The sequence below is a fragment of the Plectropomus leopardus genome, chromosome 8 (assembly GCF_008729295.1).
Source record: "Plectropomus leopardus isolate mb chromosome 8, YSFRI_Pleo_2.0, whole genome shotgun sequence".
NCBI lineage: Eukaryota > Metazoa > Chordata > Actinopteri > Perciformes > Serranidae > Plectropomus > Plectropomus leopardus.
The window spans coordinates 420,437-433,346 of NC_056470.1; the positions used below are offsets into that span (position 1 = coordinate 420,437).

A 12,910-nucleotide genomic window follows, 5' to 3' on the forward strand; every position below is an offset into this window, starting at 1 on the left:
TGCTTGTAGAAAAATGCGGTTTAGGTCATTGGTGACTCTAAATTGGGCATAGGTATGAATGTGAGCGTGAGTGGTTGTCTGTCTCTGTGTGCCAGCGCTGTGATAGTCAAGTCTCTTCTGTTGTGGAATTATTTTTATTATGCATACTCTTATCATGATGGTCCACCAGCAAATGGAGACATGAAAAACAATGCTTTTCAGAGTATGTTAAATTCATTCATTGTACAAAATAAGAAAAATATGTCAGCTTAGGGTTGAGGCTTTGTACATGTTTACTTTGTCAATAAAAAAGAAAATAATGGTTGGTCTTTTCAGCAGAAATCAGAATGGTGGCCGATTCTGATTTTTTTTTTAATGCTAATATCCACCAGTACTGATATTTTATCCAATTTCTCACATCAGTGAAGAAACTATGTAGTGTGCCAGACTGTTCAATGTAGAGGGTTTGACAAATTGGTCCTTGAGTTATTCGACATGTTAACTCTTCAGTTAAAGAAATGAATAATTGAATTAGAAAAAAAACTTTTTTTTGATTGACAGAAAGGATGAGATTAACTCCAGGGCTGCTCCAAAAATAACCACCTGCTGTTTGAGTCTGTTTAATATGGTACATTAAAACCTACAACAGTACTTGATCTCTTCGCTTTGATCTTTGTGGCCTCTGTCATTACAACGCTATTTGACCGAGAGGGGGCAAGAAACGGAAATGTTACAAACACACACACACACACACACACACACACACACACAAGCAATCCAGTACACACTTGTACAATAAGTACCGTATACTGTACTTCCACATGCCTACACCAAAGCTCTTTGACACACGCTGTAATGAAAGCCCAGCGACAGTAGGTGTAGCACAGGAAATAAAAGCTGGAACAAGACGGAAGGAGGACAGGGATACTGGCCCCGGGGGTTTAATGGAGAAGGCAAAAGATGTAACCTGTTAATCATGAAACACTCATGTTTATGTGTTAACAGGAAAATCATGTTTTCACACTTTCCCCCTGAAGTCAGACAAATCTAATGTCAACAGTAGATTTCCTGTCACGTACAGCCTCAACTGGTCCCCTAAACAATCTTTGCTTATCTTAATGTAGCCCCACCCCTGTGCTCTCTCCTCCAGAGCTCCCAGCGATAGAAACCCCCTCTCTGCTCCCCGATGAGGCCCCAGAGAAAAACACCAAAGAGAAGAGGAAGAGGAAGAAAGAAAAAGAGCGCGATCGTTCTAAGGTGGAGAACAAGGAGGAGCAGGGGACGACACAGGGCAAAGCAGCTGAGGAGAAACCCCGGAAAACACCCTTCCCCACCCAACCAGTTACAGGTAACCCTCTGCTTCCCAGTGTTATGAAGCATAACATAAACCTGATCTAAAATGCTGTTTTTGGTGACATTTGTTATTTTAATAAGCCAAAAAATGATGGGATCAATTTGGATAACTCCCTTTAAACAGGAAGTTAAGAATCTTAAAGAACGTTTGACCGCCATCGTCTTTGGCTCTCATGAGAGCAGTAAGTGTTGGTTTGAGATGTGATGACAGTGTTTGCACAAGGGAGGGACAGGTAAAGGAAAGGATAATGACAGACTGTGTTGTTCGGCTGCAGGGCACATGTGTCCTCTCTCTCCCTCATAATCCAACACACACACACATTCTCATACATGGAAACACACTCATTTTCATGTATGCACCATGTCGACACATGTACACATAGTATTTACACACCTACACCTACCTTTTGCCTGCCTCAATGCACAGAACCATCTGTTTCCCAATTTATAACCATGAATTTAGCTGTTTTTGCACTAATGAAAGGAAAAAACATTATAAAGTAACTTAGTTACTTAAGTGTCTTTCCATTTTGGACCACAGATAAGCTTTCTGCTCTTTGACATTGACTCAGGATGTCTCTGAAAGTCTGGAAGTCTCAGTTGAACTCTATTTGCTTCATTCTTCTTTTTATAAAGGTATGTCTCCAAGGAAACCATTTGAGTGTGACAGCGATGCAGCAGCAGACATCACGTTGTTAGTGGACGGCTCCTGGAGCATCGGACGCACCAACTTCAGACGGGTCAGAGACTTCTTGGAGGGCCTGATGACACCCTTCCACATCGGGCCAGACCACATTCAGATCGGTGAGGATCGGAGTATGGTAGTGAAGCCATCACTTTTTATTTCTGTGGGCTTTTTTTGCCTGTGTCAGTCATCATTCATATGACATGTTTCAGAGGTGCAGAACATAGACTTTTGGAAATGAAAGCTCCCCAAAAATGGTCAAAAGTCAAAACATTTGTGTAGGTCATAAACCCTGCCCCCTGTATTTTATTGCATGGGCCAAACTTAAAACTCAAAGTAGACACCAGCTAAATTTTTTCCCAAAGACGGTTTCTGTCATTTAAGGTAGTTGTTATTATGTTTCTGAATGTTCAAGTGTTTGTTTTTCTGATGTTTGGTTTTTTATTATTTATGTGGAGCTATAAAAAGGGCCTTTGACATCATGCTTGACAGCTCTGTTAATGCACCAGCTCTGCACCAGTTAATGTGCTCATGATCAATGGTGCTGCTGGCAATTGGTCAGACAAGTAGTGAGAGGAAGTGGAGACGAGTCGTCTGTCTTTATATACACTCTGTGGTGCAGACTGTTTGGGGAGTATAGAAAATGTGGTGGTACATGTTCTGTTAACTCAGTTACTAAACATTATACACTCATTCCAAGAGCAAAATAATTAATAGTTTCAGTTTATGTGAAAGGAGGTATAGCAGCAGGGTTTATAGTTAAACCTCAAGCAGCCAAGTCATATCAGTACCCCAAATACGGCTGCTTGACCTCTGTAACAGGTACAGGTAACAGAAAACATTCCACACAAGATGTTATCCCCGTCCAAAAAATGTGCACGCAGTGATGTAAACTGTATATACCCTATAGGGCAGATCATGACTTCCCCATCCTACCTTAAAGATTAGCTTCCAGGTAACTAACTCACCCTTCAGCTCCTTTCACACACACTTTAGTGCCTTTTAGTATTAGTGCAGTGCTTTTATTTCAAATCTTGTCCGACAACTCATTTCTTGACAGTTCAGCTCATTTCAGTGCTTATATGCTGACTGTCATTTCAACTCCTTTGTTGCTTTCATTTAAACAAGTTTTCTTTATGATTTCATCCTTCAGGCTAATCTTACGCGTTCTATTCCTCATACTCCTGTAGCTGCTCATTCGTTCACAACTCTTACGGTAATGCATTACAATATTTTGGCCACATTTCATAGAAGAGAACGTTCTCAGGTCTCACTTCATTGGTTCTCATATGTAGATGTGATGGATAGATTGCAATAGAGCATTGTTCTTCAAAGAAATAATCTGCATTGTTTGCTTGTCAATAAATGCTCATTTTGCTACTCTAAGAAAGTAATACAATCAGTCAGTTTCAAGTCTGACAAAGGTTTTGACACTTAAAGGGTTACTTCCATATTTGTTAACGTGACACAATTTTCCCAGGTTTTTGTGTCTAATTGACTCATGGAGACAACTATTTTTTAAACTGGTTCAGTATTGAGTGAGAGCACTGCAGCAGCGACACAGACTGCCATCTAACCACTCAGGGCATTTGTGCACTGTCAATTTACATCCATTTAAGATTGTTATTTTAAGAGTCTGAACCTACAAAGATGGACCTTTTTTATTTAATAGTAAGATCCTTTTTGTTTATAGAGGCAGCACATTTTCACATCCAAAAAGGCTAATTTCAACCAAACCAGAGTTGGTGATTGCTGGAATAATGCAAAGACAAAGCAAGACTGTTTTTTGTGAAAAAACAGAAAAAACGTGAAAAAGTAGGGTCTAGGATAAAAAAAATAGATGGATTTACCTCTCCTAATTGCCTGTCCCACAAAAAAACATTGTTTAATGATGCATTTTTTTGTCCCAGGTCTGACCCAGTACAGCGGAGACCCTCGCACAGAGTGGCAGCTCAACAACTTCACCACTAAAGACCAGCTGCTGGAGGCAGTTAGGAATTTCAGATATAAGGGAGGAAACACATTTACAGGTAAACACACATCACAGTTTGCACCTTCAATACTATTAGTTTTAATGTATTTTTAGAATATATCTAAATAATACATATAATACTTATACAGAGAAGTACATGTACCTTGTCAGTGTGTAACTATGCATGCTTCTCCCAGGCCAGGCACTGCTTCATGTCATGGAGGAGAACATGAGGGCCGAGGCAGGTGCAAGACCAGAAACACCTTTTTTTCTGGTCTTGTTGACCGATGGGAAATCTCAGGATGACGCCATTGCTGCTGCAAACCGGCTGAAGAACGCCGGCGTGGAGATCATCGCTGTAGGTGAGACTTAAAAGAGGAGAGGATGAAGTGCTGGAAAAATGAAATATTTTTAACTTTTCGCAGTTTCTTGGGCTCTGATCTTAAATCCAGTCACATCCATCTCCTGTGCACCCTGGGAGTGTAACCAGTTATAGTCTGATGTTATCGTTATGCAGTTTATGTTATGTTGTCAGTTGGCAGGTTTCCATTACAGATTTGCACAAAAATAAGCAGTATTTTAAAAGTGTTGATAAGACACAATCGTGAGATGACTGTGTTTCCCTTGAGTGATGTTATGCGAGTTCTCCTCTTGGGATAACATTCCAAGAAGCATTGAGATGAATGTTCAAAACATCATCAGATTTATTTCTGTTGCAGCCGCTGCATTAGCCATCATTATTTCCAATCCAAGGCAACATAGGCATGTGATGTGAGCCAGCAATCCCACATTTCTGGGAGGTGATTGTCCACAAAAGTGCACAGAGGAATTGTGGATTCAAACTTCTGTATGATCGACTCAACTTTTGAAGAGTTATGTGATGCAATAACAGCTCTTATAGCTCCTGCTGCATCATGAGGGAGCCAGTTCCTACTGACAAGCACACAGCCATAGCATCATGTGACCTAGAAAAGTGAAAAAAGTATTTCCATTTTTTTTTTCCAAAAAAATGCTTTTTTGAACTGCTGAAATATCACCTCATGCAAGTGTAAAAATCTTTTGGGGAGAATTTCAAAATTGACATTGTTCCATTGGGCATATTTTATAAAGGCAGGTTTATTTTGCAATTTGAGGGTTAATGGAAACCCGCCGAGTGTCAGGCGCTCAGAGGCATTTTTCTCTAAACCCTACATGCTTTTTGTGAAAGTGGGTTGTAACTTTGTGTTATTCAGGTGTAAAGAATGCTGATGAAGCTGAGTTAAGACAAGTGGCTTCCGAGCCAGTGGATCTGAACGTCTACAATGTCAACGACTTCCCTCTGCTCAGCAAACTGGTGGCACGACTGGTCCACATCCTGTGTGGGAGGATAGAGGACCGTGGCATCTCAAAACGTAACCTTTCTATCTGTCTAGCAATGCTTTAATTAAATGAATTTTGTCACTGACTCATCACAGACACCAAGTTTTTCAAATTACAGACATCTTGTTGAGGTGTAATTAGCCGATTCTTTGTGGCCGTTTCCCCAGGAATGGAGCCTGGGCCCACAGCGGACCCAGCCCTCTCCTACCCCAGTCCCACTGATCTCCGTTTCTCTGAACTGGGCTCCAGAGAAGTAAAGCTTCACTGGACCAATCCTGCTAAACCAGTCCAACAGTACAGAGTGGTCTACCACAGCGCCGAGGGTCAGAGTCCACAGGAGGTCAGAATGCAACCTTACCACACATGAATTACGACCACATAAAGTTTGAGACCTTAGCACAGTTATATAAGCAAAACAAGACAATCACCATAAAGAATGGCAGATTCCAGCCGCCCCCACACTGTGTTTCACGTCGTACTCCAACTGTTGGAAAAATGTATGTGATTAAACAGGGACAACAGTGGTCTTTCAGCACAGACAATGCGAAAGCTGACAAAGAGAGGACAAAAACAGCAAAACAATGTGTGTGCAATTACTGAAAAAAAAGAGAAAATAATGTTTTTACGTCAAAAGAATACGTATATTTACAGATTATTAAAATGTGAAATTACAAGCATTCTGCATGTTTGTGTCTGATTGCACATGATGTTTTGTCCCCAGGTGGTACTGGGCGGCTCAGAGTCCACTGTGCTGCTGGAGGGCCTGTCTTCTCAGACTCTGTACCACATCTCCATCTTCCCTGTGTATGAAAACAATGTTGGCCTGGCACTCAGAGGAACTGTCACTACATGTAAGACTATTGTCAAAATTAACATTGCACTATAACAAATACATAATTAACAGCAATTGAAATAACAAGGAAAAAGTAAGGGACTGCATATTTAAAAATGTACTACCCCACTGCTTGTTGGGTCATTCGTGTAAAACCTTGCAACTTGCCGCAAGCTGGTTTGTTTACACTAAAGTTTTTACAAAAGTAAGCCCGATACAATGGTTGCATATAAATGGTGGCCACTCTGACCATTCTGCAATGCTGGCTGTGTCCGAAATCGTTCACTCAGTCATCACTCCTTACTCTCTATCTAGGGGGTTCTTTGTAGAGGACTGCACAGTGAGCTCATATGCAACATTAACAAAACAGAATTTTCTCTACACCGTTAAATTATCATGGTTGTCGCACAGTTACAACATGCCATATCAATGGCGGCTGTTGGACCACCCATACAAATACCAACATGCATATTTATTTGTTTTTTAAAGATTACTTTTTGGGCATTTTTGCCTTTATTAGATAGGACAGGAAATTGCTAGCGTGAAAGGGGGAGAGAGAGGGGATGACATGCAGCAAAGGGCCTCAAGCTGGAATCGAACCCGCGGCCGCTGTGGCAAGGACACTGCCTTCATATATGGGGCACTTGCATTATATACTCAGCCACCCGACGCCCCACTAACATGCATATTTGATATAAATACATGATATTATAAAAGTATATTCCCCACATTAATAAATAACCTTACAAAGTGCTACTTTGTGGCCGTTTGTGATGTACTGTAATGCACAGCTCACATCAAACACACAACATTATCACCTATTTTGACCATGATCCTTTCTCTTGCTTTCTCTTCCTGCCTCACTCAGTGCCTTTGGCCATGCCTGGCAGCCTGGAGGTGACTCCTTCCTCTTACAGCACGCTGCGCGTGAGTTGGGGTGCAGCGCCCGGTGCAACGCAGTACATGATCCTGTACTCGGCACTCAACCATGGAGAACCTGATGATGCCAAAGAGGTGAGAACCAGGTCTCCCTTTGACTTTGTGCAGTGAGTGTGTGTTTGTGGAGAAGCATAAAAGACACATATGATGGTTCATGCATGTATTACACAAATGTGATTTATTACAAGCAAGTAAATACAAGCTAGCAATAACCAGAGTAATCAGCAAACAGAAAAGGGCATCAATAATAACTAAGGAGGATGGTGAAAATATGATATATAAGACACAGAGGAGCAAGAATACTGCAGCAGCTCACATAATGATATGCTTTCAGGACAATGTGCTGTTAACTGTAATGTTAGCTACCACTTTGCACCACATGCGAGACACTTAACGTCACCTACCACGTAATTACTGCTCCACCATGCATTAATGAAGGCAGGGACAATCCTAACAAACCATAATCTCCACATTTGCATTTTGTTTCTGTATTGCTGCAGGAGAAATTCAGTGCAGAGCAGACAGTGGTGGAGCTGACAGATTTACTGCCGGCAACAGACTACTCTGTCACTCTTTACGCTCTGTATGATGAGGATCCCAGCGACCCTGTCACAGCTGTTGCCGCCACATGTGAGACATTCCCCAAACATTCTTAGCCCTAATTTTTTGTTTTTCCTTTTCTATTCCCTCTTATTTTCCACTTAGACATTTTTGTATTGCCTTGTTCACTTTCCTTTTTAGTCTGTTTCTACCATTGCTCCTTCTATTAAAGGAATACTTCACAACCCAAATGACCACTTGTTTATCAATAACTCAACCCAAGGCAAGGTAGCTTTATTGATATCCTTGAGACTCACAGGCATTAGAAAGCCAAGTATTCAAAGCAAGGAGGCGACTCAACTTATTGATCCTTCTGTCAATCGTTGGGAGAGGCCCACTGATGAATGACTCAACTTTCAGCATGTCAAGTCTGTTTAAAAGTTCTGAGAAATCCTTTTTTAAAACTTCAGATTCTCCTCTCCTGGTGTCAACGGCTCCCTCATGCACGATGACCTGTTTGATTCCAGGGTGGTTTTACAGCTCGCTTTTACAGGAGAGAAGTCCAGTTATGTCACTGACCTCAGCGCAAGTCGTGCATGTGATGATCCTCTCATTGTTTACAGCACTGATAGCACCATCTCCCACAAGCAGGATATCTCTTGCCCTCACCTCTGGCACAGATCCTTTGTCCTTGAGTGCCTTGTGCTTCTTCTTCTGTATGCCACAGCGAATTTCATGTTTCCCCTCGTGAATCTGATCGTTTTTAATTTCCTGCTTCCCGTTTATAAAATTGCTCTCTGGCTCGTTCACAGTTAGTTCAGACAGTGGTTGATATTTGTTTCTTAGCTGTATGCCTGGCCATGCTGTAATTCTTCCTGTGATACCAGCGTTTTTTTGTTTTTCTGATTCTGTTCTGTTTTAGCTTAGCACTAAGTGTTTGCCAGGCGGCACGGATATCAGTCTGTTCGGGTCCAGTTCTAGCAAGTTTTGGGAGAGACACTGTGTCATCCAGGTTTTAAATATTTGAGGTAGACTTAGCTGTCTTAATATTGGATGTTATTGGTGATAAGTGTCTCATGAAGTCCTCTTTCTGCTTCAAGTGTAAAAATCCTCCTCTGTAGCACAGCGATTTCCTGTAGATATTTCCAACAGTTCCAGCATGATGTGCCTGTTGTTGATTTTACAGGATTCAACGAATTCTTGTCACACATGGTCTGTTCATACTGCAGCTCCTGCTATGTCAATAAACGTAGTTCCTTCTGAAGAAAAAGAAGATAATCCTTGACCCAATGATTTAATCGTTTGTGACAAGAAGGAAAAAAAGGAAAAAAACTAGGAAAAATAAAAGCTAAGCAGAGAGCAAGCAAGTCTTCACTGTAGTGAAGCAGGAAGTTGAGTCCTATGTTACATTCAATTTGTAAAGAAAACTTCCCAAAGAGGAGACAGTAAAAAAGGGGGACAAAACTATATCAAAATATCAGTACACAAACTTTTACACAAGTCGTGCAGTATAATCCAGCTCTCATTTATCCAGTAGTATGCTCAGTACTTCTCAAACTCCCCTCCTTGCATGGAACTCAAATGAAAATGAAACATATCTGTAGGAAAGTGATCGAGGCAGTGGTAGACCAGCAGCTCCAGTATTCTGCAGGGTATATTTACTTTTGTCAGGAGTCTGGCTTTAGAGTGAGCATGGATAAGTTTGACTTACAGTTCAGTTCCCTGTCAGAGAGGGCTGTCTGTTTGTACTGGACATACGACTGAATAAATGAGATGTAGATTATACTGCACAAGTTGTGTGAGAGTTTGTAAACTCTCAGCTGTTAAAGGGATACTTTGCTGAATTTCAACCAACTTTGTATCGTGAAATGTGTTAAGTATGTGTAGATGAACTAGTTAAACCTTCCTCCATCTTACCAGATCTCTTAGTAGAAAAAAATTCTCAACAGCATTGATAAAATAAATTCCTTAAATTCATTACAGAGAACAAGATAAAATATGTTTTCTTTTTTATTTTTCTGTCCCTCCCCACAGTCCCCCTCCCACCGCCAATGAGTGTTCAGTTCCCAATGGTCACCCACAGTATGCTGAGGGTAAGCTGGGTGCCCGGAGCCGTGGACGTCCCCGGACACAGAATCACCTACAGCACCAACCACGGCAGTGACGTCAAGCAGGTAACATCCCAAACACACCAGTGTCAAATTACAAGCCTCCTGTCTCCAAAACTACCCCCACAGATATGATTGAGTTTTTATTTTCAAACTGAGACATACATAAAGATACTTTTCTGCAACTCTCATGTGACTTTGAATAACAGAAATATGTACAATTCTGCTTCATTAGCTTATGATCTCAGGCATTTATAGAAGCACAAACACTTGCAGGCTGTAATACCATAATAATTAAGCATTTTTGATGCATTCCTTTTTCAAACTGCTCTGGGTTAAAAGATCATCAAGATAATTCAACAAAAGAGCAGAAATGAAAAGAAAATACATTACAGAGAACAAGATAAAATATGTTTTCTGTGTAACTTTAGATAAATCATGACACAGACATACTTTAAATTCAAAACTTTCTGAATGATTCTGAAAACTTTTCACAGACCCCCTGGCAGAGTGATATGGGTCCCACTTTAAGAATCTTAATAGACTGAAATCAAGCGAGTCACAGCATGTTCGCCACTCTAAAATTCCTCTTTGATTGTTAAAGTATAAGCACATCGTCTGTACTTCATCATACACAAGTTATGCAATCAATCTCTTTTATGTGCAGCATACGGGAGGAGACGTGTAATAGCATTCTACTTTTCTGACACCAATTATTAATCTGTTCTTTTATTCAGCAGTGATAATTACCAAATGGCATTATTTAATCTCCACTCCTTATTTTCTGAGGGTCAGAAGTCTGATTGTTCCTGAAGAACGGAAAGCAACTTAACTAAGCAAATGCATTTTCCCTGTACAGTTAATTCATCTTTTTTCACTGTCTGTTTAAGGTCCAGTTTGTAGGATTTAGTGGCATTTTGTGGTGAGGTTGCAGAGCTGAAACTGAAACTTGGCTGATGCGCAAACTCAAATGGCCTTATCTATAGTCAGTAGTCCTTTTTACACAGAGATCTACCCTAAATACTACACACTTGACCCTGAACCTGTGTGCATAGTGTATTAATCCATTCACTCAGTTTAGTAATCTGTTTGAACATCAATAAAATGGACCATTCTGAGAGAAATTTCACATCAACCAACGACTAAACAAAATCCATTAAGCAGATTAAAATATCCCATCACTTGGACTTGAAATTTCTAATTACTTTCTAATTTGTTTGATCAGCCGTTTGATTCAAATACAGGCTGTTCACCTGAAAAGACCCATAACTGTCTTAAATACTTCTACAGTTACAAGCACTTTCTATCATGTTTCTTCTGTCATATTACATTCCAGTCAAAGTGCTACAGTAGTAAAGCTATAGGAGTGCCATGTGCAAGACCTTGGTTCATCTGTTTTTGTGCCCCCACGCCAGCAATAGTCATGGCCAGAGGCATTATGTTTGAGGGATGTCCGTCCATCCGTATGTTTGATCATCCCATTCTCCTGATTGCGATTTCTCAAGAACTACTTGAGGATATTTCTTGAAATTTGGTACACACGTCCACTTGGACTGAGCAATGAACTGATTAGAGTTTATTGTTCATAGGTCAAAGTCACTGTGACCTCATCTCATTTTTTTTAACCCAATATCTCAAGTATGCCTTGACAGAATTCTTCAAATGTGGCACCATTGTTTTCTTGGACTCAGAGATGAACTGATTGAATCTCTTTCCAGGTGGAGGTAACAGGACTGAACTCAGTGCTGGTGCAGAACCTCTCCTCTCTGTCGAGATATTTGGTTTCTGTCCAGTCTCACTACCCACAAGGCCTTTCTGCAGCTCTCACCAGTAACGTCACCACACGTAAGACACACACATGCAAGCACACACACATACACAGTCTTTTGTGCTTGAAGGCACATCAGAGAGAAGAAGCATGAGACCATTTGCGAATGAAAAAATATCGAATTGGTATTAAAGTCTCTCCTTTTCTCTTCTGACATGTTTTCCTTCTCTCCTAGTGAAGGTGCCTTCTCCATCAGACCTCAGGGTGACTAATTTCTCAGGCAGTGACATCACCGTGCGCTGGGAGGCCGCAGCTGATGATGTCGTCTCTTACCTCATCAAGTGGATCTCCCTCAGTGGTGGAGACCTGAGACAGGTGGGGATGGATTAAAGGATGAGTGGAGTGTAATATGTGTAATGATGATTGATACATGATGTGAATAAAATCTTCCGTGTTTATTTTAGCTGAGGGTAAATGGTGAGAGTGAGGGGGCGATCCTGGAGGGGGTGGAGGACGATAAGGAATACCAGATCTCTCTGTCTGCTCTTTATGGAGATGGAGCGCAGAGTGAAGCTGTGGCCATACGCTACAGCACCTGTGAGTCACACACACCCCCACACACTAATTAATTACACACTACACTGTAATAATAGTATCAGCAGCACTGGAGTAATTTATGGCCCTAAATATGAACATGCTTTGTTCCTTTCCTGGAAAAAAAATCCCCCAGTGAACAGAAAAGTTTAAATTTATATGTACAGATTCCTTTTGAATTTGTAGAGAGAAAACTGGGTAGCATATAGCAAATAAACACTGATATTTTCCATGGCGCAACAGACAAAGTAAAGAGCAACGCTTACAGACTTTAATAGAAATCCTGGCACTGAAAACACTGTTGGTCCTGTGCTGAATATTACAGTATATCATTTATATCTTATATTAAAGGGAAAGTTCTGTATTTTTCAATCTGGACCGTGTTCTAATGTTTTTATGCCTCAGCACTAGTGATAGCCATTACTGGAGGCATTTTGTTTTTGGGGTATTCATATGCATGTACGTCCATCCCATTCTTGTCAATATCTCAGTTTTAGGGAATTTCTTCATATTTGACACAAATATTTACTTGGTCTCAATGACAGACTCTTTTGAATTTGCTGGCCAAAGGTCATGGTCACTTTGACCCTATCTGCTTCATTTGTGTGAACACAATATCTCAAGAACAGTCTGAGGAAATTTCTTCAACTCTGGAACAAACATACAGTTGAACTCAGTAGTGAAGTGATTAGAATTTGGTGGTCAAAGGTCAAGGTCACTGTGACCTTGCCCCTGTCTCATTGTCATTGATGCAGTATCTCAGGAAGGCCTTGATTGAGTT

The 12,910-nt window shown here is 40.8% G+C and overlaps 1 protein-coding gene across 2 annotated transcripts in view; it reads left to right on the forward strand.

The window, feature by feature from the left end:
- LOC121946888 (collagen alpha-1(XX) chain) overlaps positions 1–12,910 on the forward strand; it is a 42,674-nt gene that overhangs the window by 16,173 nt on the left and 13,591 nt on the right. For both annotated transcript variants that reach the window (XM_042491700.1, XM_042491701.1), the window contains 13 exons: positions 1,130–1,327; positions 1,969–2,136; positions 3,928–4,047; positions 4,187–4,351; positions 5,222–5,380; positions 5,516–5,688; positions 6,070–6,199; positions 7,049–7,194; positions 7,620–7,749; positions 9,694–9,833; positions 11,486–11,612; positions 11,771–11,910; positions 12,000–12,132. In XM_042491700.1, the coding sequence (XP_042347634.1) occupies positions 1,130–1,327; positions 1,969–2,136; positions 3,928–4,047; positions 4,187–4,351; positions 5,222–5,380; positions 5,516–5,688; positions 6,070–6,199; positions 7,049–7,194; positions 7,620–7,749; positions 9,694–9,833; positions 11,486–11,612; positions 11,771–11,910; positions 12,000–12,132 (1,929 nt within the window). The remainder of the gene's footprint in view (positions 1–1,129; positions 1,328–1,968; positions 2,137–3,927; positions 4,048–4,186; positions 4,352–5,221; positions 5,381–5,515; positions 5,689–6,069; positions 6,200–7,048; positions 7,195–7,619; positions 7,750–9,693; positions 9,834–11,485; positions 11,613–11,770; positions 11,911–11,999; positions 12,133–12,910) is intronic.